This window comes from Lathamus discolor, chromosome 2 (genome assembly GCF_037157495.1).
Source record: "Lathamus discolor isolate bLatDis1 chromosome 2, bLatDis1.hap1, whole genome shotgun sequence".
Classification (NCBI taxonomy): Eukaryota; Metazoa; Chordata; class Aves; order Psittaciformes; family Psittacidae; genus Lathamus; species Lathamus discolor.
This window is the reverse complement of record NC_088885.1, coordinates 144,034,512-144,060,986: the sequence shown is the minus strand read 5'-3', so window position 1 is coordinate 144,060,986 and position 26,475 is coordinate 144,034,512. Positions and strand designations below refer to the sequence as shown.

The 26,475-nt window shown below is 33.4% G+C and overlaps 1 protein-coding gene across 3 annotated transcripts in view; it reads left to right on the top strand.

Annotated features, from left to right (window-relative positions):
- Positions 1–26,475, top strand: part of CSMD3 (CUB and Sushi multiple domains 3) — a 614,489-nt gene that overhangs the window by 243,405 nt on the left and 344,609 nt on the right. The window contains exons 7-9 of one of the 3 annotated variants that reach the window (XM_065668826.1): positions 3,139–3,447; positions 14,272–14,349; positions 19,527–19,614. In XM_065668826.1, the coding sequence (XP_065524898.1) occupies positions 3,139–3,447; positions 14,272–14,349; positions 19,527–19,614 (475 nt within the window). The remainder of the gene's footprint in view (positions 1–3,138; positions 3,448–14,271; positions 14,350–19,526; positions 19,615–26,475) is intronic. The other 2 variants (XM_065668827.1, XM_065668828.1) reach the window with 2 other exon arrangements.

The window sequence follows — 26,475 nt, the reverse complement described above, 5'->3', positions numbered from 1 at the left end:
AGTAGTAGTTCATTCAGACTAGTTTTCTGAACTGAATTGCTCTGTAGATCATTAGCTTCATCTCCTTCAACTTATACATATTTGTGATTCTTTTTTGTGTAAATACTGCTTCAGATCTTTAATCACGTAAGCAGTATAATTTGACACGTAAAAGTCCTCAATTTTAATGATTTTAATCTCTTCTCTAGCCACAGGGACTCACTTAGAGAAATGACTGTGCAGCCTAGTAGGTCTCAGACTGCTTTAGTCTGGGATCTGGTCAGGATCTGTTCTTGTGAACCCATGCCCAAAGCAATAATTACCCTTTCTTGATTCCACATCCTTATTGCTTCCTCCCATGGTGCAGCCTGGCAGTTCCTTAAGCCTCAGATTTTCTTAGTTGCTGATTGTGAATTCAAAGTGATGACCTACCTCTGGGTTGACTTCAACTGACTGAAAATTGTTTTAAATTTTATCCAAAAAACAGAAATCAGTCTTCCTTTCTTCCTTCTTGCACTATTTTTCATGGTGAGTTTGTGCTTCTTTTTTTCTATTTTATCTTTTGAACTGTAATATGCAGGGAAAATAACATATGGGGGTTGTTTTGTGTCATATAGGAAGTTGCAATTTTTAAAATAGTCTCTTTGAAAAATTGAAATATCACATTTGACTGCAGGTGGCTGAACTGAAGAATATGTTACATTGCCCATACAACATAGGTGTTTCAATTGATCTAAGCCGGTTTTCATAGAATACTAAGACACCAAAGTTCATGATTTGACACATTACAAATGATATTTAGGCAAACATGAATGTATGTGTTCTCTGCAGTAACTGATACTTACGAGATTGTTTATCCATAACCTTAATTTTGTCTTAAAACCTTCCATACAAATCACACCACACTGTTTACCCTTTACTGACCTGCATGTTCATTTTTCTGCAGTGTAAGTGTATATGGAAGCCTAACAAGTTAGGTGTTTTGCTTGAAAGTTGCCTGTGTATCAGAGTTGTACAGTTATTTTCAATGTATAAGCTTTGAAGCTTTAGGCAAGCATAATTTTTCTTGCCTTTCTCCTTTGAGATGAACTTCCTCTTAAATTGCTTTCAGTTAAAATGCTGTGCCTCTTTAAAGCAGTAGGGTGTAACATGCCATTTGACTGAGATTCTGAATTTAGTTTTGCTTTGAGCTTGATACTGGGAGCAAGGAACTGCCTGTTCTTGTATATTTGCTTGCATGGTAAAAATGTGTCCACACAGATCTTGTGTCAACAGTAGTAGTTATGTAACATGCAATAAATTTTCTTTGTTTTAATCAGCATTATCATGTTCCAAAATATCTCTAGACCATGCACTTGTATTTTCTGTATTTTAATCTTGATAGCAGTCTTTCAAAATTTATTGTATCCTGAATCACAACTAGCCCTGTCTTTTGATATTATTTACTGTTGTGGCAATTTTCTTCTTTTATTCTAAAATAAAGACTGAAACATGTCTAGGTGTATTTTAGTTACTTTTAGTACTCTCATCATAGGACAGTAAGCAGGTTTTGATTCAGTCTCTGATGCATAAACCTGGAATCTTACTGGTACTTCTAAGGTAATTTAATTTTGTAGGGGGAACCACCAGTGTATGACTTAGAGGTGCTGTAGTGCGGAACAGGTATTAAGACATGAAATGTAAGATAGCAAAATTAATATGTACCCACAACAGCCTTATTAGTTGTGTGCATAATGCTTAAGTATTCTGTTATGGTAGTATTCTTTTAGTAGTATTGAAAAATGAAACATTTTCAGCCTAAAATTTCTGCATTAAACAAAGGAGACTTTATTAGCAAGACCATTTTTGGCATTAGGATCTGTTTTATTTATTTATACAGAACACTTGCTAATTCTTTCAAGAGATTTGATATACCTCCTGTATGAAAGGTGCTATATACTACACAGTTCCTCTGGGAGTCGTACTTCCATTTTCTAGTGTATAAGTTCTTCCAGCAGTGCAAAACCTCTTGTTTCCATCCTGTCATCACCCACTACACTTAAAAGGACAAATCTCAAAGTCTGTGTGAGAGGACAGTAAAAAGTGTGGAATATTCTTGTTAGAATGACTCTTCAAGAGCCCCATAATCATTATTATGGAATAACTGTCACATATTTTTAAAATACTAGTATAGCATAGTACAGTTCATGCTATATTAATTTTGTTTATGCTAATTTGTTATGAATTTTATTATGCATTGCCCAGTCATTTATTCATTCCAGTCAAGACAGAGTTTTTTCTGTGTTACGTATTCTAAAGGCTCACAGGTGAGAGACTTGGGTTCCAAACATTTGCAGCCAAATCGGGGAAATAGGGAAGGATGAAAAAGTTAGTAAAATCTTAAAAATTCCCACATGGGTTATATGTTTTAGTTATTAGACAAGTTAGGAATATTCACTTAATATTTTTACAAGCAGTGCATGGACAAATTTTTAACTCTCCAAACATTCTGTGGGTGGGTTTTTTGAGTAACATAATCTGGCCTATTGCAGGAATCTGAACGAAAGAAGAATTACAGCCTTTATCCAGGCTTAGAGAATTATGTTTAGATGTTTTGTTTATACATGTACATTTTACTATCCATCCACCCTTAGCCTCGTATCAAGTCTAAATGAGCTTTTAGAGCCCTATGAACCTTTGACTAAGAGAATCAAATGTATGAACATATTTGTCAGCCCTATTAGCAGTTGGTGTATGGAAGCTTCGCCTGCTACCTAGGTTACTATATAATGCTGCTGTTTCACTGCTTGATAGGGTGGTTACAACTTTTTTACATGTCGCTTTTAGTGATATAGGTGTATATTTTACTCTAGCCATGTTTATTTCAGGACTGAATTTTCAGGGGTGGAAATTATGTGCTGTCACACTGACTGGTACAAGAGTTTATCAAGTTATTGAGAACATTGAACACTGAATGTGCAATATCACTATAATTGCAAGATGTTCAGTAGCATTAAAGATTTTCTGATTAATTTTTTAAATAAAGCATATTGACTTTCTACTTTTCATGTCACTTGTCATTACTGTGTTAAACAGAGGGAAATATGATCTCTTAGGTTGATCAGGAAAACAAAATTCTAAAGAAAAAGTTAGCATCTAGTGCTACTGTGTGTCCCACAGGTTCTTCCACTTTGATCAAAACTGCCTCCACTGGTGAGTTAGAGGAGCGTATTGCCGCCACTACTGGTGCTGTTACTGTTGCTAGCACATCTGCTGATGTTGCTGTATCCAGTGCAGTGACCATCTATAGACAACCTTCTGAAGAACAGCAAGTGCAAGCTATGAATATAAGAAAATCAGTTCCAGAGGCGGCCACTTCCAAAGAAGCAGTCTTCCTTCATCAAGCAAATTTACAAAGCACAAGAAGACGACCAAGAAATGCTGAGCAGATAGAAAGAACTAAAGAACTTGCAGTTGTTACTCATAGAGGTATTGGATATTATTTTACTTGTGCCCATGTAGTTATGGAAAAGTATTTTGTATAAATTAAAAGTGAAAGGTCAGGTATCCATTCAGGAAATGTAATTGAACCAAATGGTAAAGGGATTAAATCTCCTTAAAACTGAGTTTTAGTGGGCAGCCAGAAGGAAAAATGAGATTAATAATAATATTGTTGTAGTAATTTAAATTAATTTGACTTAATAAAAAGTCAAAAGGGAAAGATAAGGGTTTTTCTTTTGATGCCACTTTATATATATTTCACTGTCAAGCGCAGTGTAAATCAGATCTGATAAAAGTTTGGACAATAGAGATTAAAATATAAATCTATTCTGTGTATGTGTTTAGACATTAACAACTATAGTCTAAAAAATGTGTTTTGTAAATGGCTGCTTTATTCCAAATTAATCAGTGATGTAGTTGTAGTCATCTCCCTTAAATCTTAAGCAAAATTTTGGCTTTTTTAAACATGTGTACATTTTTATTCCATCAGTCACACATGGAATCAGTGAATGAAACAAAGTTTAGAAAACTAGGGAATTCAATTGTAAGTATTAAAGTAGTAAAGCTAAAAATTTGATATGTTTCTATATTCAGGGGGTTTTAATCCACATGCTAAAATACTGAGAGCGACCAACATTTGGAGTCTAAACAAAATATTGTTTATTGTGTTAAAAGGGAAATATTAAAAGGTAAGATTCATGAGACTGGGAAACAGCAATGCTAGAATGTCTTAATTTAACTTGCATAGACGTTCAGAAGCAAATTGCAAGTGGTATATTTTTACACATACACTAGTTCAGGGAAGGAGCAGTTTAATTTTTCAGGCTAATGTTGAATATTACTTATTATGTAATTTTAACTTACTTTGTGCTAATCCATTGTTTCATGTTAATCTATTGTGCATGAAGAATTTCTAAACACAAATGAAGAGGAACATCTTTTATAGCACTAGCAGTTTGTGGAAGACTCATATAGTTGATATTTTTTAAAGACAGCTGGGTTAGATAGTTACCTAGTGAAAGTTACTTTCTTGAAAATTACTGTAGTTTCATTTATTAACACTTATGGAAAAAAAAAACCCAGAGCTGCAGTTCTGCAGAATTTTAAAATACGTAATTTAAGTAGAATAACTGAAAAACAAGCTTTGTATTTGGTTTACATATGAAACATATAATTGAAGAGCTCTTTATGTTTCATTTGTATTAATTTCAGTCCAGTATTTTTTATGGTTATCAACTGTTAAAAATTAGAAGTTTGGTTTGTACTGGTTTTGTGGCTCTACATTCACTTCAGAAGATCTTTGGTCAAGGGAGTATCTGAGGGCCTGTATTCTCTTCTAATTTAAATACATGACAGCGTACTAATTTGGCAATTAAAATTGGCAGTAATTTTGATATACATACAGTTTCTTCCATCTCCTGTTTGTAATCATTCACATTACAATGTCATCTCCTCTATTTTCTCACTGTCCTTTTCTCTGATGTATCCTTTAATATAGGATATAGGTAAGGCATATACTTCTGAACTGTGTCACTTAAAGTTCTAAACCTTCCATTATGGGGGAAAAAAATAGGAAAAAGAGGCTAAGATACTTCTAAAATAATATTATGATGCTTATTTATCACATATTAAAGTAGTACCACAGATAATAAAAGGTACCAAATCCCACATACAGATTAAATCAGTCTTGTACTGGAGAAGAAAGCCTATGCCTATTTGTCCTGGGTTTACCAGGAGCCGTTTTGCTCCTTCTTAGTAACTGGTGCAACCTCTGTGTTTTGACTTCCAGCCTGGGCAGAGAGCTGATAACACCGATTGTTTTTAATTGTTGTCAAGTAATGTTTATTCTGGCCAAGGACTCTGTGAGTCTCATGCTCTGCTGGGGATGAGGGGAGGCCGGGAGGAAGCAGAGACAGGACACCTGACCCAAACTAGCCAAAGAGGTATTCCATACCACAGCACGTCATGCCCAGGGAGGTAACTGGGAGTTACCCAGAAGGGCACACTTTCTCTTCGGAGGTGTCGAACTCATTCGGCGGTGGTATTGTATTCTCTTGTTATTTTCTCTTATCAATATTATCATTGGCAGTAGCAGCAGTGATTTGTGTTATACCTTAGTTACTGGGCTGTTCTTATTTCAACCCGTGGGAGTTACATTCTCCTGATTCTCCTCCCCATCCCTCCGGGAGTGGGGAGGATCGGGGGAGGGTGAGTGGACGACCTGTGTGGATTGGTTTAAACCATGACACCAGTCCTTTGTGCACATTATTCTCTCGTGCCGCATTTAAAGTCTTGATTTTGCTAGAATTCTTTATACAAAATCATTGAAACATTTTGTATTACTGTATCATACACACTGAACAGCATACTTAAGCATTCTACTAAAGTGGCTATTCATATACTGAATAAAAAAAATACTATTTTAGTTTGGCTAACACCAGTACTTCATAATACAATAGCCATGAAAACGTAACAAATGACCCTTATTAAATAACTTATAATGGTCTTCTATAAGATATTCCTCATTACAAAGACACAGATATATTTTGAAGGAATGCTTGTGAATGTGAAACTATTATTAACTGACTAGAGAAATTTCCATTATGGGAAGATATTATGCAGGTGTTTCTATGGAGTTTTCTGTAGAGTTTTGTTTAAGTATTTTAGCCTCTTTCACAATTAAATATGCACAAAAGTATAAAAACTACTTGTCTTGCCCTGCATATTAAATTGCTATGGAACTATATATAAGAGCTACTGAAGAAGTTTATGTAAATTCCTTTTTTAATTCTTTCACTATCTAAAATATATATATACATATATAAAGATTAGTTTTTGCTTTGGAAATAATCTTTTCTTGTGCTCTTGATCATAATTTAAGAATTATGCTGCCAAATCTACACAAATGAATGAATACTTGAAAAGAGTATTTAAAATGGTCAAAATGTTCATGTAATCTTCACTGTAGGCTTTTTTCAGCATGTTGCTAGTGAGATCAGAATTGTGCTGGTTTATGATACATTAGCACTGATGCAAAACAGTAACTACAGAATAAGAGTAGTACTGTTGGCTTCCATAGTATTATTCCGTGAACAAGATCTTTCAGAATGAGTGAACTCTAACAATACTGTTTTGTTTCCTAAACTGGTATTTTTGAAGTATATGTATGAAAGAGATGTGCAGAGAGAACTAGAGGTTTCTATCTGGCTAAAATGAAACTGCTAGATGAAGTTAGTCTACCACACTTACTATCTGGACTTCAACAATAATTGTAGGTTGTGTCAAAGGCTAGCTGAAGGTGTTATGACTATTTATGAGAGGAAAAAGGAACCTAGATACATTTGGTGAAATACTTCCATTAGAGCTAGGGAAGTATAAGCCTCATTTTATAAGGTGATAGTAAGAGCTCACGAGGAATACTGTACAAGAGTATAGTTCTTTCATCAAAAGAATTCAGAGTGAATCAGATGAATATAAGAACTGTAATGGTTTTACATTGTTCTGATCATCTTATCTTACAAAAGACAATGTAAGATGAGATGAAAGGATAAATGTTTCAGGAAGTGAACGCTAGTATCTTGAGAATTTAGGTAAGGACAAATGAGTTTATAGTATATAAATAGATAGGAGGAGGAGCGAGAAGAGTTCTTGTTGTAATGATGAAGCCTTCTGGTAGAAGAAGAGAGTGGATCAAGGGTTAAAAGCTTACTTTCAAGATGCAGCTTGATAGGCTAATGAAAAATATATTTAGATATGATATCTGGAAGAGAAACAGCATCTTTTATGTCCTGAGTTCTAATGAAACCAAGCACTCAAAAAGTGTATCCATCCTCTTCCTTTATTCGGAAGTAGGGGGGGGAAAGGAGGTGGATTAAAACTCAAGTATCTTCTATCAAATTACTGGACTTTTGTTCTTCATTGTAGTGAACCTGGACTTCTGTCCCAGAAATAATAAATAAGGACTAACTCATATCATGTAAGATGAACTCAGTATAAACAACTTAATTCTTTTTCCAAGTCTGAGCCATAAAGTTTGGCTATATCCTTTTATTCAGCAATCGTAATCAACACAGGCAATTGAAATGGTTTACTTTTTTACATGAAAAATGAAGAAATAAGCTATTGATGTTTTTTCCCCAACATTTTGAATGTTTGCAAAAACTATTTACAATATTGGCAGGTATATAACTACCTGCACCAAGAAAGTCACAAAGAGGAAAAAAACACCTATGTGCACCAAGAAAGTCACAAAAGGAAAAAAAATCCTATATGTACCAAGAAAGTCACATAGAAGAAAAGATTTCTTTTTTTATGTGATTGATTTTACTATGTCATTAGGAGTCCTGTATTCTAAAACAATGCTCACCCCAGATTTCTGAAGTAAGACCTCAGTACTATAGACACAAATCAATACAGCGATATGACAAGACTAACAGTGCAGTTCATAGTTCTTAATTGAAATATTGAAATATCAGTCTGAAACAGAGATAACAAGGATGGAGAAAAAAAATTGCTTAGTAAATTCAAACTCAAATAATACAATGAAATCCTAATGGATAACACTAGTCATCATTTAGCAGTTCCAAAAGTAACTCACTGCTTTCTTTAGGGTTTTATATCCCATTTATTTTCAAGACAGCTCTAGAGTCCAACACATTTCACTGCTCTGAACTTCTGTTCTCGTTTGAAAGATCAAAAATGTCACCAAGCATTTGTGGATTTTTAACTATATCTACTCATGTCTAGAATTAATGTATAGATACAGGTTTTGATGATTTTACTTAGCTATTAATTTTCAAAGTATACTTCATTTTACAGATAGCTCTGTTCTCTTTTTCTCTCTGTTTCAGCTCTGTTTTTTTTTTTTTTATTGCTTTCTTATAAAGCCTTTATATTTTTTCTACCTTTTCTCCTTTATTCTTTAAGAACACTTATCTATGACTTACAATATGCTTTTTGATCTGACCTAATGTAGTATCATAGTAATAGCCAGGAAAAATCAGAGATAAAAAAAAACCCTACATTATGCGTACTACTGGGTGCTCCGCACTGAACCAACATTTCTTCTTGCTGTATATTACAGGAGAATTTATGATGGTAGGAGGCAAGAAGATTTCATGAATGCTTTTAAGATCTGTTATGACTAATTAAATCAGATGCTAATGAAACTTTCAAAACCAAATGGATTTAAGAGAAATTCAGTGATTGATCAAGGACTGCCTTGGAATAATTCAATGTACATGTTTTAAGGATTTCTTAGAAAATATATATATATATTTTTTTTTTTAGTTTTACTTAGAAACAGGAAGAGGAAAGCAGGAGCAGGGAAGAAGAGGTTTTCTGGAGAGCTGTTAAAAATGTTTGTTGTGTGAATTGGGACTGGCCTAAGGAAGTAAAATATTTTTAATAATTTTATTGAAAATAATGTAAAGTAGGACCTTTCCATATGCATTTTTTTTTTGAAATTACATAGCACAGTAGCACTTAAACTTCCCTTATGTGTTTCACCAACGCATTTTTAACTGAGCTAAGAACTCAATAAGAAATTTTCAACTGCATATTAAATTATACATAGCTTATACTGTTCACTGAAAACTGTCATAGGTTTTTATCTATTGATGAAAAATGAACTTGAAAAGTTTCACAATTAAAATGGAAATGCAACATATTAAAATAAAATCATAATACATTAAATTTTAATATAAAGGTGAAATTCACACATTAGGTTAGAATCATATGCCTATGGCATGTTTCATTAAAGTATAAAATTATGTTCATTGAGCTATCAGTGCATTTCATTTTATGGAGAGAATTTTACATTCATTCTCATTTCCATTTTCTTCCATTCTGAATAAATTTTTGAGCTGTGGGGTAACACTAAAATAGAGCTTGCCAGCAAAACTATGATACCTGAAAATAAAAAATAATTTTATCTCTGTAATCGATCATCAGCAGTAACTTTGCTTAAATATCTCTACTTTTAACAAGGAGACGCTAAGTAATTTTCACTTTTTTTGTCTTTCTATTTATTGTCCACCACATAATGTTTAAAATAGTGTAGGATCAAGAAGGAAATATTTACCATGTGTTGCATTAATTCAGTACACTAGTGGAGTAATTAGTAGTACAGTACAGTAATTCAGGGCAGTAATGCAGTGGCTGCAGTAATCTGAAGTCTTCTACACAATTTGCTTTGGCTAGGGCACTTTAGAGGGGGGGACAAGGGAGAGGTGAATAGTGAAAGGGAAAGCTGGATCAGCCCATGTAAAAAAGTAAAAAATAGAATAACATGAAAATTGGATGGTTCACTACTTTATGGTCTTGATTATTCATCTTCTAAATGGTTCTTCATATTTAAGAAATGATTAAGCTGTGTGGTTCATGCTTTACTACAAAAACTGATGAAAATTCATCTCCTCTTACACCAATTTTCAAGATGCAGTAAGGCTGTAGAAGTTAGTGCTGCATCAGACTGTGTGTAGGATCACAGTAAAGTTTATTTGGGTAATTGCTAGGTTTAGAAGTTTTTAATGTAAATTTCTGTACCCTTAAGCGTCCTAGGTGCTAAATGGGTTGCTGTATCTTCCTCACCACCACAACCCCATTTGTGTAATCCCTTTAAGTGGTGACCCCTAAGATATCTGGATATCTAGCACTTGCATTGTCAGCGTTTGGGAATTTTGGATAAATAGTTGCATCGCATGCATAATTAACATAAAGTGCATGCAAAGAAGAATGGAATAGACCTGTACGTGGGTACTAAGTTCAGTGCATTCAGGCTGTCGCTGTGCTGTGCATGTAGATCAGCTACTAGGGGAAATATAATGAATTAGACTTAAGCCCAAGATGAACTGGAAGTATCATTCATGATGTCTTTGGCATACCTGCACATGAGCACCAAATGTCAGAAGTCCAGAGTAGGACTCCTGTTTCTGTCATTAGAAATTGCAGTTGCTGCAGGTAAAATCTGTACACATTTAGGTACAGTCAGATAAGCAATCTACTGCCTTTTTTCACATGATACGGTATTCCTGAAGATGTTATTTAAGGACAGCTGTATGTGAAATCTTGAAATAATGGCATTAACATTATGATACTTTTCTCCATTTCCATTAGCTGAGTGGTAGGGAATATAATGTAAGAAAGGTTCAGGAGATGGGAAGAGCTGTTTCAGTGTTTGAACTACTTTGAGCTATACCCAAGGAAAGAAGTTTATAAAGTCAGAAGAGGCCCAAGATTCCATGTTTAATACTCCGTATAGTTACTGGTAGAAACACAACTTGAGTGCCTGTTCTGTGTAGAAATATGGTGGTTTAGTTGTCAGAATTTTAAATACATTCTATACGTGGTTTAGTAGTTTATAAAATGTAGATAAGCTGGACAATTTCTTTACGTATATGCTGTTGCATAACTAAAACAAAGACATGAATTTTTGGGTTGTCAGTGTTTAAAAAGATGTCCTTTGCTCGGCTATATAGCTCGATGCTGCTATATTTTAGAAGCAGATTTCCCATCTTGAAATTTATCACATCTGAACTATTTATCTTGAGAGAAATGGGCATACCAATGTTTAAACTTATTTTGTGAGAAAGTAGAGATCTAAGCCAGATGAGTTGAGACCTTAAAGTGTCTTTCTTTGTGGACTATCATAATGTGTGCAGCTGCACTGTTTGCTGACATGAATCCATCCTCTGAGACTTCTGAAGAGTGATATCCAGTTTCAGTACTTACTGTCATGTGTATGCTATAACTGTTACTCTTTTCCTCACTGCTTTCTACATTGGCACATGCAAAATAATGCCTAGTTTGCCGAGAATTAAAGAATGCATTTATTGTGTCCTGGGTATGCCATTTTTGGTGGGGCTATTTTTATGTATGTGCATGCATATGAGTCTGACACATAGTTTAGTGATGGCATGCTTGGACCAAGTACATTTCTATTTCTAGTGCTTCACAGTGTATTCAGAAACTACGACTCAATAAATCAAGATGCAAAACCCCAGCTGAAAGTAAAATTCTTCTCTTGTAGTGTAAAGATTCTTCAGAGATCTTGAGTCGCTTGCTTTCTCAGTGATATTTAATAGCTTCGACAAAGTGATGCAAATAGTTACAAAAATCTTTGCTTGTTTTTACGTATTTTCAACAAGACACTCTTGTAACTATTTTCATTTAAAACTTAGATCTTGTGAACTCTCTTTCTTGTGTTCATAAACTGTGTTTTTTGAGGATGAAAAGAAACAAAGAACCCAAACCAGTCTCCATTCTTTAATATGTTATGATGATTTCTGAAAATAAAGGACAAGCCTCTCCCTAATGTGAGTATTTAATGCCTCCCAGCACCTAAGATCATGTATTCAAGCTCATTCCCATTTTACTTAGTGGTTGGAAGAGTAGCTAGGTCTATCTTGTGATTCAGTAGTAGTTATTTTATACTGATGCTCAGAGAAGGCTAAAAGAAGCTTATAGCTATACTCCTATATTCATATTTATGTCAAAATAGCATCTTAGAAAGCTCACACAATTGTCAAGATGGCATTACTACTATTCCAATATAGCCCTATTTTGTGAAGGTACCGTGCTTGTGTCCATGACTTCCACTAAGGATAGAATTGCTTATGCACTTCTATTAATGGAGGTTGGGGGTGATTTTTGGTATTAAGGATTAAAAAAAAAAATAAAATGGAAAAAAAGTACTATTTTGTGGCAACAGGTGTGTTGTGCTTCTGCAAATATTTCTCAGAACCATTAGCAACATTTATAGGTTACATTATGATGATACACAAGGAAATTTACATTTGATAGTTTAACGGTTGAGATAAAAAGCCTTTATGCATTTAGAAGGAAGTATGTCTCTTTCACCAGAAGTTTTAAAATATTTATCATCACATCCTGTATTGATCCTATAAATTGTCTTTCTTAGTTGTATGCTGTTTTCTTCTGAATCTTATTCAGCTCTCGTGTGTGATAATGATTAATTTTAATTATAAAAAAGATCAGTAGTATTTTGCTAGTTGGTATTTATGTCTCATGTAAGGGTTTAATTGATTATTCATCGATTTTTATATAACAAATTAACTGGTGCTGAAAAATCCTGTGATCATGTACTATCTTCTTGTATTAACTTCCCTTAAAAGTAGTTCCTTTAATCTTCACTGTCTTCATCAGCATTATTTGCTTGTAGCCGACACAAAGCATCTTCTTCTGTATAGATTTAAATACATCTAATCTAAAAAGTCTCTTGAGAATAATGTACTTAAAATTAAACTTTACATAGGATGTCCATAATTATGTATGGTTCATTGCTCACTGGCAAAATATAATGGAGAAAAAGTGCACATAGTTTAATGACTGAAAGAAAAAGCTTTTTTTTTTTTTTCCTGCTGTTTTTCCTTTATTCTCTCTTGCCTTTTGATATCTGTAAGTTTTGAGTTTGCTCTTTCCATTAGTCATTTTGTTTCAAAAATAAGGCCACATGGTTTGCTGATTGACTGGATTAACTGCCTTTATCATAAAGCCATAAAGATATCATAAAGACTTTTACAGAAATAGTTCAGCTGTGGGCTTAGGAGTGAAGTGGGAGTCAACTACCTTTCATATCACACTTTGCAAATACAATTTTCAAGCTAGAAAGAAGACCAACTGCAGAACCAACAGCAGAACAGTAGACTGTATTTTATTTTTTGTATCTAAATCTCTGTAGTTAAAACAGAAAATTAGCCTGGTATGCTTAATTTAATAATGAAATATATTTCCTATGATCAAAATATTTCTGTTTTGCCTATGTGATCTAAACACAGATAATAAAATATCAGTATTTCATGGATAAAAATTATTCTTCCATATTAATGTTAAGAACATAGCTAAGTTAGAATTTGAAAACTAATGGAGATACTTTCAGAACTGGGAAATGAACCTGTAGATCTTGAGAATGTGTTATTTTTAGAAGGATTTTTTTTGTCTGCTAGAATATTGCTTTTTGCTTTTTAGTTGTTACTTGTATTTTGTCTTTTCCCTGAATGTAATACGGAATTTAATGTAGATTTTAAAATCTTAAGTGACAGGCAAAATATGTTGGCATTTCCACTGCTGATTAAACCGTCTCAGAATGTATGTGGGTTAATACATGTCCTGTATTGCTTGGGTGCTTAGGAAATTAAGATCTGAGCATATATATTGGATTTCAGTGTGCTTTCGATAGCATGTAGTGGGTGACTCTTTTTTTCCTTTTAAATTCTGTATCACTGAAAAGAATAACTGAATTAAAATTTCTCAGGAAATCAGCTGCTTAAAATAATGTTATAGTACCTATTTTTAAAAGGTTGCTCACTTTTTAGTTGGAAGATATAATAGTATTCTGTAGGATTTTTATTTTTAATAATTTTTTTTTGTAGATAAGGCATAAACACACTACTGTTTCTTTACACAGAAAGCTGTTCAGCTGTTTTACAGCAAACACATCTATGATTCTTTACATTTTCAAGGTTTCAAAAATGTGGAACACAACCAAGTGGTGCATGAAAATAAATATTTTTGGCCTTTTTTCTTTCTTTTTTTTCTTTTTTTTTTTTTTTAACATTTTCAGGCCCAAGAAAAAAAAAAGATGTTACAAGTTCTACTTCTTTCTTTTGTCAAGTGTACAAATTGGTCTATATGCTGCTTTTTCTTTTCCACAAAAGGTCCACACTGTGAGCCTGTTAGGTAGCCGGTACTCTAATTGGTATATACTTCCATGATAAAATTTGTCAATTGAAATTGAATATTTTAGAATGTATTGCCTGATACATGTTTTTGTTTGTTTTTTTTTTTGACTAGTGAAAAAGGCCATAGATTTTAAATCTAGAGGATTTAAATTGTTTCCAGGGAAAGACAACAGCAACAAGTTTTCTATCTGTGAGTGTACTCCTTTTTTGTTACTTTTTTTCTAGTGCAAGAGTGAAGTTTGTGCTGTCTGTGTTGTTTGTGTGTTTTCAAAATTGTTTATGTATTTCTGATAATATAACTGACTTAAATCTCTTTCTCCAATCTGCATGGTGAATTCTTAAATATGGTTCTACTCTAAAGGCAGGCTTTCTATAAATCTGGCATTTCACACTTAATTTGCAGTATTTGGAAATAAATATTCAGGCTCCCAGGTGCCCGCTGAAATCTTAGCTGTGAACAGGAGATGCATTATTTTGATTGAAAATTAGTACTAGCAGCAAAAGGCTATGCAAAACAAAGCCTATCTTCATTTGTGAATGTTCAACCACATAGCTTTTTCAAGAGACACGAGGCAATTTTCTGATTTTTTTTTTTTTCATTAACTTTGACATTTTGAACTGATTAACGAGCTGTAGGTTTAAAAATTCTGGAGATGCGTAGTGCCTTCGACTTTAATTACAGAAAATAGAAACTTGAAAGCACTTGGCATCTTAGAGGACTGAGTCCTGATTAACTCATAAAGGAGTAGTCAGGCAACTTTCTAACATAAAATGAACAGGTTTGACCCTGAATACATTAAAGAGGATATCTTGTTCGAAAGAACGTGCCATTTTTATAGAGTTCCTTTTTGGATTAGAACCGCATTTTAAATATTTATGACTAATTGGTTAAAATTAAGATGGACTAAATGTTTAGCCTATGTGTGCTTAAATTACATTCCATTATTCTTCACAGGAGTGAAAGGACTTGCTTTTAAAGCTCCTTAGGTTGGACATATTTGCACTATTTTTTTGTTTAAAGAGTCAGTGGTAAATTTAGTTCCCAAAACTTAGAAGGGCATATTGTCATAACTCTTAATGCTTTTTTTTTTTTCAGTTTTAGATTTTAAATTGCCAATATAAGAGGTGTATTTTTTTATAAAGAGGTGTCTCAAGCAGCAAGACCCTTTAACATTTGACAAGTCAGAAAAATAAAGCAAAACACACTTCAGTTTTTATAATGTAGTGTATTGCCATATTCACCTTTTCTGTAAACTGCATCACGCAAATAGTTCCGTAAGGCATTTCTGGTTTAATTGAAAACTTTGTAACATTATACTTAAAACCAAGTATTCTTTTTACACATATTGCGTGACTGGAAGCTAGAATGCACATACAGAAAGAAATAGCAGTAAGATAATTACACTGAGGTCTCTGGTGGTCTGTCTGAGATTTAATAGTAACAGATGAGAATAGTACAATGGCTGATAAACCAGAATGTTTATCTAAAGATTTATTTTGCACAAATTATTAAACATTCCACTATATGAACAATAATAATTGTAGATTTAAAATACAGACACTTGTAATACCTAAAGGTACTTGTTATGACATCAGTGATGGCATTTATCAGTAGATTTTTTTAAAGTCTTTGTACAATTTCACATTATGATATTCTATGTAAAGATGGTAACATCTCTATCTTGTTTTGCTGTTTTTGCAGAGCAGATTAGCTATATGATTTAATAATAATTGAAGGCAAAAACCTTAAGGATTTATACCTTTAGTGTTGTAATCTGGTCATAAACAGGTGTCTAAGATTTTCTATTGTAATCTAGCTAGACTTTGGTTAGCTAGTCACTCTTGTAGCTGATGAAATTAAGGCAGTTTCATGAAAAGCCTGTGTAATTAGCTGTTGACTTCAGATAAGAATCCCAGCATGGTTTCAGATTATTTGTACTTGCATTACAATGACATCATTCAACTCTTAGTGGAAATAAGATAACACAAATGAATGCCTATTTTACGTTAGGCCTTATATTAGGAATGTCTTTAAAATTTATCCTGTAATATTTATCAGGTGTATGTGTTTTCCTTTACTTTTCCCATTACTTATTTTTAATGATTTGGGTATATAACATTCAATACTAATGCATGGGAAATTGCACATAGTAAAGTCAGAATGGCAATATTTGATATGATGACACAATGTATGATTGCACAAGTGCGCATCAATGTCATTTCGCAAGTGTTAGGATTAAAAAAAACAAACCACCAACACTGAAGAACCTAATTAATACTTTTTCTAGAGGAGCCTTAAATTTACTAAAGGGAAACTTTCATTGCTCATTGTCATATGACTATCTGAGGTGTAAACCGTACAAATACAGATAGACAGATATCTGGGAAACTACACAAAACTGTATTTCAGTAGACTGAAAGATCAAGCATTATGTCTAGGAAAGCAACATCAGTTAAAAAATAAAATGTGCATTTATTTTTCACTAAGTACTTAATAGAAATCAGAATGGATTGAAGTTTGTGTTCAAATGGATTTCTGGTTTGGGACCAAATCAGAAATCAGTTTAATGACTTTTACTTACAACATTTTCTTCTGAATGTTTACTGTGGTATATGTCTTATTTTAATTTTGTTGCTGTATTTATTTTAATGATTTCCTTTAACGTAAGCCTTTTTATTTTGGTTATGATTATTAATAATTTTGTAATTTATAATTTAAAAATCCATTTCATAGAGTATTTTTAAGAATGGAATTTGATACAGAAGATGTCATAAAATCAATTTTAATTATCAAATTTCCACTTTTGTTAGATATTGGAGCATATAATATTTCTCGTACTTTGAAATCCAGTATAACATTCTTTTTTATATGAATATTCACTCTATTAACTGTGCATGGGGAAATATAGTGTACAAAAAATAAAATTGTATTATGAAATACTAAAACATGAATTACAGTAAATAGATATAGTTCTGTTTAAATAACATTTTTATTTTTTCATAGTAAAGAGCTACTTCTGTGTTCACTGTTCTATGATACAGCCCCAAAACAACACTATTTTATTTTAATTTCTTTGATTTTATTGCCAGGCATCATGAGTTATTTCCCAGCTATAGTTTTAACATATATTTAATGTCTGAAAATATATCAGACTGTCACAAAACTGGGCTGGTGTCTTTTTACCTGCTTGTTCTCAAGTATGCTTCTTTTGTCTTCCTGCATTGCTCAGTCTTTTCTATATACAGGCTACTTAAGATGATTCTGAATTTGTCATGTTTGTATATAGGCTTTGGAATTGTAGAAAAGTACCCTGATATTTCAAACAGTTAAATGTTCATCCAAGAAACACCTACTAGATGGCCTTACGAAATGCAGTTTATGGAATTGCACTTTTCTGATCATAGAATCATAGAATGATTAGGGATGGAAAAGACTTTAAGATCATCTAGTTCTAACTCCCCTGCCTTGGGCAGGGACACCACACATTAAACCATGTCACCCAAGACTCCATCCAGCCTGGCCTTGAACACAGCCAGGGATAGAAAATTTACCACTTCTTTGGGCAACCTGTTCCAGTGCCTCACACCCTCACTGTAAAGAACTGCTTCCTTATATCTAACCTGACTTCCCTTCTTTAAGTTTGAACCCATTCCCCCTTGTCCTGCCACTATAGTCCCTAATGAAGAGTCCCTCTCCAGTATCCTTATAGGTCTCCCTTCAGATACTGGAAGACTGCTGAGGTCTCCACACAACCTTCTCCATGCCGAACAGCCCAACATTTCTCAGACTGATATATATGTTTACTCCAGCACTAGCAGGAACTTTCTATAGTCAGTATGCTTTCAACACACCTCCCAGGTATTGAGGGAGCAAGACTGAAACCAGGTAATATGGATAGGTTCTGAGGAAGAGCCCTCCTGGTCCAAAAGAGCATAGAGATTGAGATGAACAGAGAATGCCTTGGTATGCTATTAAAATAACTTTGGACATGAGTATTTGGGGCAGAGAAGGATAAATACTGTGGTTCCAGTTGACAAGGGCTGAGCTTGATAGGTTTTCTGAGCAGTGAGAGATTTTTATTTTAAACATCTGCAACATTTTCATTTGTCTTTTGGCTTCCTCAGGTGTATCACATCAATTATTCCCTTTCAGTGAGTGTAATAAGACAAATTTCAAGTATGGGAAAACCCCAAAGTACTCTGAATGCTATTGTCCTTCATTGAAAGCTAAATTTCATGAAGTATAGTTAGAAACTAGATTTGTTTGTTTGAGTAGATTCACTTTGCAATGTAATGTGATTAGCCTAATTATATGTAAAATTTTCTTTAAAGGAAAATTAAAATCCATTGGTCTAGTTCCTCAGATGTAAAGATAAATAAAAGTGGAGATCTCTTTCTGCATAGTGTAAATCACTTGGTTTCATCTCAACTTGTATTAAAAAAACCCACATCTTCTATTGTGCCAATTTACCAAGTGATAGCAGAGCAATCTCCTTTGCTAATGTGTTGGTTTCTTTTTTCTGTGGGAACTGCTCCCTTGTCTTCAGTGAAGGTAAATAATGAAATACAGAGTTAATAGAATTATTTTTGTCTGAAATTATTTTTGCAAGACATACCTTTGCAAGCTGTAAAAATTTACAGGAACATATATAATGCATGAAGAAAAGTGAGTGAAGAGTTGGTTGAATATGATGAGGGCTAGATCGGTACATAAACATTTCTGGAAAAACACACGGAAATGTTCACAGGAAGTTTCTCTCTGAAGATCCATTTTAGTTTACTGTAAGATAAGTGTATGCAAATCAAACTGGCATTTAGGCTTTACATTCTGATATCTGCATTTTCAATACTGGTTAAGGACAATTCTCTCAGCATGAGCCTATGTGTTCAAGTTTTATTATAATTCAAGGAGAAAAGGTCAGCTCTTAGTGGAAATGACATTTATTAGATTATGTTCAGAATAAAATCTTACAGACCTAAACTTAATGAACATTCCTTTAAATGTTAAGGTTTGTAAAGGAATAGTAATAACATTTCCATATGAGTTTAATAATACAGGCAAACAAAATAGCTTATGAGTCCAACTTCCAGAAAAACCTGTTATTTAGAAAAAAAAACCCAAAACAAAAAACCCCAAAACCACCAAACAAACTAACCAGAAAATACATGCTTTGCTTATTACAGGTAGAAGAAATTTATGTATTTTTTATATTCTATTGAAAATCTGTTTTAAAGGACCTAAAATGTAGATAATATATTTTTATTCATATTTGTTAATTGCTTAACTCTTAATTTCCAAAAAAACCCTGCATTATTTCAACTTTTTTTGTTTGTTTATTTCTGTGTTTTATTTTTGTCTTTTTGCAGTAAATGAGGGAGGTATTAAGCAGGCGTCCAATTTGTGTCCAGATCCTGGAGAACCAGAAAATGGAAAACGGATAGGCTCAGATTTTAGGTAAAATATAAACCCTACGTTGTATAATTTCTCTAATACTGAACTTTGAATATGTAACTATTCAAAATGTATTGCTGTTGTGCTACTCTTTCAAAACTGAACTTTTCAGTAAAAAGTGAAATGTAATTCAGTATAAAATTATGTAGTGCAATATAGCATGTAATTAATATGCAAAGATCATAAAATATCTATTTGGAAGAGAGCATATATCGCCAGTAATCTAGCAAAAATTGGATTGAAGAAGGTAAGTTAAAATGATTTTCTCATGTAAATACTGTATTAGATTTATAGATATTGAGCATACATGTGGCACTGGAGGTTTTTGTGAGGCACAAAGAGAAAAAAATGCAACACAAAAAGAAAATAAAATCTCACAGTTTCAGATACTGTTATAGTACTCATTGGAATACAATATAGAATATTTAGTTTTCTATAGTACGTTTTTCAGGAACCCAGAAGTTTGATACATGCAGATGCATTTCCCTAGTAGTCCTCAGAGTATTTTAGCATTCTTAGTGCAGACTATTTTTCTGTTAATTTTGATGTATACTTCTCCATTCTCATTTATCTTTCAAATTTATATTTTAAGTAAAAAAGTTTGCAATACTCCTTCAAAACATTCTATGTATGTCTTTTTCTTAATGAACATATGACTCCAGGTGTCAGTAACAGCAGTGGTTGATGTATGACTAGAGAGACACATACATAATCACTTCTTGAAAATGTTTTGAGTTAATTTTGATCTCTTGTCTATCTGAGTTTCTGAATCGTTTCTGATGGTAGATGATTATTTGAGCATAACAGGCCTTTGCAGATTGAAATAAAGTCAGGAACATTTACTAATACCTGCCAGCTTTTCCTGTACTGAGAAAGCTATCTTATGGCATAATGAAATTTTCCCTTCCCAAGAAGTTTCTTAAAATTTTAGTTGTAATAGTGTTCATTCTGCTGGAAATACATTAAAAATACACATATTTGCCACATTTAAATTAAGTTTTAGCATTAATGCCACTGTGGCAAATACAAGAAAGATATAGTAGATGAAAGAAAAAAAAATTCATGTGGTCTTGTTGCTCCTTTTAACTGTTGGGTTTTGGAGGCTTTTTTTCTTTGCTTGTTTATACTGGAATAAACATAGCCAAACTGAATTATACCTGGGCAAGAATTGTGTTGTTAACCAAATGTGTTCCTCCCCCTCCATCCTGAAGTTCTGCCTATACAAAATGAATGAGCCTGTCTCTTTCCCTCTACCTCTGTGGTGTAGTCCAGTTAGGTAGGAAAGATGAGATTCAGATCAAACTTGATGACAACAAGGCAGTAAGTAATGTTGGACAGCCACAAAGATGCCAGTGTGATCTTAGAAATACAGATACTACTGAGAGAAGGAAGCATTTGAAGTTTGTATTAAAGACAATCTAATATACCCAATGAGTTGAGCTACAGTATAACTAATGATAATTTATTCTTTCATTTTATATTGTAAATTGCTTTATAGTTTTTTCTCTAGAGTCATGAATTTGAAGTGTAACTGCATTGATAGACTGGAAGTTTCACATTTAATTTTCCTTAAAGTTCCTCTGAATCACATACCCTTCTTTGCAGATATACAGTGAGCTCCTAGACTCTGAATGTCAAGTAAAACATCCTGAAAATTGAACAAAACTCTGATGTTTTGTGGTGTGAGATGTGAGGCTAATTTGAAGTAGAATATTACATGTTTCATTTGTCAGCAGTTAATTGACTCCTTTGTCGAACAGAAGCCTCTGACAGTACAAGCTTTGTGGGAAATGGTGACGCTTTAAGAACTGTGAAAGCAGAATTACCAATTGTCTCCAGGGTGTTAGGAATTCCTCTGCAACTGAAATTTTGTCATCACTTTAGTTTGTTCAGCGTATGTTAAGGATTCTTCTTGACCAGAACTTTTGAAAACTTAGATATTCTAACATTCTATCTTGGAATCCTAACATTTTGCAGTAATATTTCCAAGTACTGTATCAACTGATCTACAGGAATGTTCCTATATATGTGCTTAACTTGGGACAGATGTTGTGGCATAGCTGAACTCTCCTACTGAGGCTCAAAAAGACTACGGTAGATTCTATCTGTAGCTTGCACATAAATAGTTATGTATCAGAGCTGTGCAGAAAGTTGCTAGGTTAAGAAAATTTCATTCACTGTGCATAGTCTTGAAGGCTTTAGATTCTTTCACTGCAGATGGAGAAAATAATGTATGTGTTGCTCTACTGATTATTTATATACTATACAGTAGCCTTAAATGATGTTTAGGTATTTTTGATAGTGGGTGGGTTTGTTTGTTTTTTTTTTCCTATGGCAAAAAATGGTGTACTCTCAAACTTGTTTGGTTGCAGGTGTGGACAGAATAAGTTAATAGGGCAGAAAGATGTTCATCTTGGAAAATACTCTTTTTCTATAATGTGTAGGTGACCTTTCAGTTGATTCTGCAGAAATGGAATAGAACTGCAGTGTATGAATTCAAATATATTCCCTGTACATCAGTGCAAAAAATTCAGACTGCATTATTTCCTTCTTCTAGTCTGTCCCATCTATCGATCGCAAAATTTACAAGAGAAATTTTTTTTTACATAAAATTTTAATTTATGTAAATTCAAAATGCAGAATAATATAATTTACAGATTAGCTTGAGGTTTTGATTCCCTGCATAATTGATTCCTGATCTCTAATTTAAAAAAATATATCAAATAATAGAGGAATATAATCTAAAATTAGTTAGTTTGTTGCACATATGCCAACTGTTAAAATAATACTATTCTATGTAAACGTCATATGAAGTTCAACATTTTAAGCCTACTCTTTTATATCCTTTAGTGAGTCTGTAATTTCATTTTAGACTCCTTACTGCTTTAAATTCCTGTTTTTTAAAAAGGGATCTGAAATTGGGGGCATATGAAGAACACTTCAAAAAGAGATATAAGATTAAATTGTTTTCTCAAATTTGTAGAACTTATTTAATATTTACACATACTTTTTGTTTTCTGATAGAAATATAACCAATGTTTGTTTGTTTGTTTTCTTGAAAATGCAAACCTAATGGCATTTCAGAAAGAAAAAAGTCCCCAAACCTACTGAAATTACTCCTATGTCACCACATCACACCAGACCCACATCAAAACTATGGCCAAGTGCTGTACAGAAAGCTTAGTCTAAGGAATGTAGATGTAAGCCTTTTCTCTTTTTGTCTTAGAGCTAGTAATTATTTCCTGGTAATCTTCATGTCCTTTTTGAATCTTTATCGTATTCATCTCATCTACTATACCTGGGGAGGGAAGTGACACTTCACCCTCCTGTACTCAGTTACCAATATTTTTTTTTTTTTTTTGGTAAGAGAAAAATAGATTTTGAACTGAATTCTTGTATGTATAAAAGACATTGAAGAGTTAAAAAAAAAAAAGTCATCATCAGAAACAACAAGAAGGATCTCTCCTACTAGATAATTGTGAAAGATTAATGCTTTTCAGTGTCTGAAAGTGTTTAGAACTAGGCTTTTAAGTTCCTGAGAGACCCAGTTTCTTAACATTTTCTTGACAAGCTCATGGTAGTCAGTACACTGGCCTTTATGGATGCCATTATTACACTGCAAGTCCAGAAGGATACTTCAGGATTTTATTTTTTGTTTCAGTCTTTTTTTTGACCTTTCAGACAGGAAGTGTTTGTCTGATTTTTTTATATTACTGTCTTTTTGAGTTTATCTATGTGCCATAGGAACTCATGTCTGTCTTCCTCTTTTTTTTTCTTAGAATGCTGTTTTGTCATCTGCCTATCTAACTGGCATTTTAGCTCTCATTCATGTGTCACATGTTAAAGGTTTTATAATTTTTCTACTTTCGCTGTGTTTATGTTTACAGTTAAATAGATTTTCATATTTTTTTTTTCAGCGCCTCCTTTTTTTATTCTTTGGGTAATCAAAGGGGTTCAGATTTTCTCAACGCGACCTTCTACAACAGGTGGATTCTTGTGAAAATCCAATCTTGAGAAAGTTGTTCTTCCCAATTACAATCATTTGAACCTCCTTAACTGTACAGTCCCTGGACTAGCTGAACATGAATTTTAACATTAATGATTTCTATTTCACAAATTGAACATTTCCTCCAAAACCCTGATCTGTCTTGTGGCTCTTTTTCCTCAGTCTTGGATAGAAGCTTTTCAGCTTTACCTTGCAAGGACCTTTCCATTATGTTCACATTTTATTCTTCTCAGTTTTTCACTTTTATATCTTCCTCTATTTTTCATGGAGGCTGCAGCTCTTCTCTCTCTCGTTTCACAAACATTCTTGTTTCTTGTACAAACAGGAACTGGGTTTGGAATAGATCATAGAGCTGTTAGCCACTATCAGATCCTCCTTTTCTGAGATTTCTGTTCAGGTGTCTATATAATTTTTTTCGTGGCCTCAGTTCTCATTATCTGTATCTCTGTAAAGCCCAGGTACTCCCCAGATTTCATCAGCTCTATTGTGCTGACACCATTCCTTTGCAAACATGTAAGATTTCTAACCCCCTTAAGTTTATTCTTGTTCTGTTTACTATCAATCTTATTAAGTAGCTATTTTCATCATAAGTGTATTTGAAGTGATTACCTAACAACAGTTAATCTCTGGAAGATGTGTTCAGTCTTTCAAATTTTTTTGTCTGCCTTTGTAAATTGAACTGAAATTGAAATTACTATTACAGGACTATATCCCCATATATAAGGAAGGAAAATCAGGACACATTCTTTACAAGCCAAACCCTGCAGAGACAAATGAAGTTTAGTAAGTGTTTCAGCAAAAAGGAGTGTTATACTCTTTTGGATCAAACCCAGATTTCGAAATCCCTGCCAAATCAACAAAGATACCCTATCAACATTGAGTGATACCCTCATGCGTCTTCCAACCTCTTTGTAAAAGTGCCAGCTTTAGAGGGTTATATATAGAGAGCCTTAAAACATCTATTTAGATAAATAAGAACTATGCCATTACAGAGGCTTCACTTTCAGAGATTTAAAACCTTTTTTTTTTTTTTTTTTAAAAAAAAGGTAATAGTCCAAATTGGGATGGAGATCTATGGTGTCCATCTGAGGAGGGTCAGATAATTCCATTACTTACAGGGTCACACAGGAAAGCTGCTATAACAAACTTTTGGGGAGTTAATCCATGTTTAATCTTAAATTACCCAGAGAACTGGATGCATATTGTAGCCAAAGTGGTGTGAACAGTGTGTATGTATAAATTCATTTATCAAGGCAAATGCACTTAGGAAAACCTCTGAGATACTTTGAGGGGCTATAAGTTCAGAAAAAGTTAAAATAAAGACCTGATGCTAAGGTCTAGTAGCTAATATTCTATGCAAAAAGTGTGTTACCAAAGTCACCTTGTATTTTGGCTAGAGTAGAACTGAAAAGCACTTACTGTGATCACTGTCCCAGAAAAAGAGTTAACTCAGGTCTCGATTGAATGTGAATGTAAATCTAGGCAGAATTCTTTGAAATCAATGAGTGTCTGCGATCTAATAGTTTGATATGTTTGAGTTAAAAAAAAATGCTGTGTGGTATTGATTTTATTCTATTTCCCCAATGACCAAATTAGGAAGGAAGTTTTTTCAAGGAACTGTACCAAAATAAAAATAAATGAGTAAATAAATTGTTTTTCTTCACAGGTAACTAATTAAAGAAGCTATCTTCTTCTGTTCAATTATAAAAGAAGATACCGATGTCAGAGAAAGGGCTGATATATTGACTATTTTCAACTGCAGTGAGAACTTGAAACAAAAGTTATATTAATGGAGAAGAAGAATTATCTCAATAATACATATTTATGTATTGAGTTTTTTAACTTTTCAAAACTGAACACCCCTCCCCCACAATCTCTCTCTCCCACCTTTTCACTCCTGCCTGCCCTGCTCTCCCCCAAAAAATAACAGTGAAACTTTTTCTGGGCTTATTTCCTGTTTTATTCTGTGCCAAGTTTGCAACAGCAAATGTCAGCTCCATATGGAAAAGTACAAAATCTTTTCAAGGCAGAAGTGTCACATCATAAATAATCACAGCTAAATACCTAGAAAGATGTTTTTAGAATTCTTTATTTTCTTCATTTATTTTGAGAAACATATGCCAGTTAAAGGAGCAAATGTTCTTACTGACTTTGTAAGTTTCATTGTCTGCTTGTTACATTCAGAATCTTGTTACTGGCAAAAGAAAACATCACTTATACAGACAGAGTCAAGACTTTATTGCTAGTCTAATGAAAATCTTAACCTACTAATCAGAATATAAAAAACAGTTATAACTTGTCTATTTAGAATAATGCATTCTCATTCCAAGTTAATACAGGAAAGTCTTATTAATAATATACATTTGTTTAAGATACAGTAAATCCTTTTAGTATCTAATCATTCCACTGGTATTGTGCTCCCCCTCCCAATGCCCCTCTTGTTCTAAAGTCAAAAGCATCAGACTTCCTCGAGAAGAATCAGGGGTCTGGATGGTTACAGCAAGTCATGTGTCCTGAGGTCTTTACTGGTTGGAATATAATGTTTATAGTGGGGCTTTCTTCCTCTTCTTTCTTGTGGTTGTCCTTTTGGCTCTTCTAGGTGATTTCCTTATATTTCTTGATAATTGTTTATTATAATATAGTAATATGTTTATTATAATAGCTTCAATTAACATATATAGCTACTGTTTGTTACACAGTGCCCAGGTTTGTCAAACCTTTACTATATGGACATCAGAAGTTAGGTTGGAAAATAGTTACTTGATCTCCAGATGACTGTTCAGAAGAGGTAAACCAGCTCTGACCAAAGCAAGGCCAGAGAGGGATGAACACTGTGTACTATCAGGCTATTACATAGT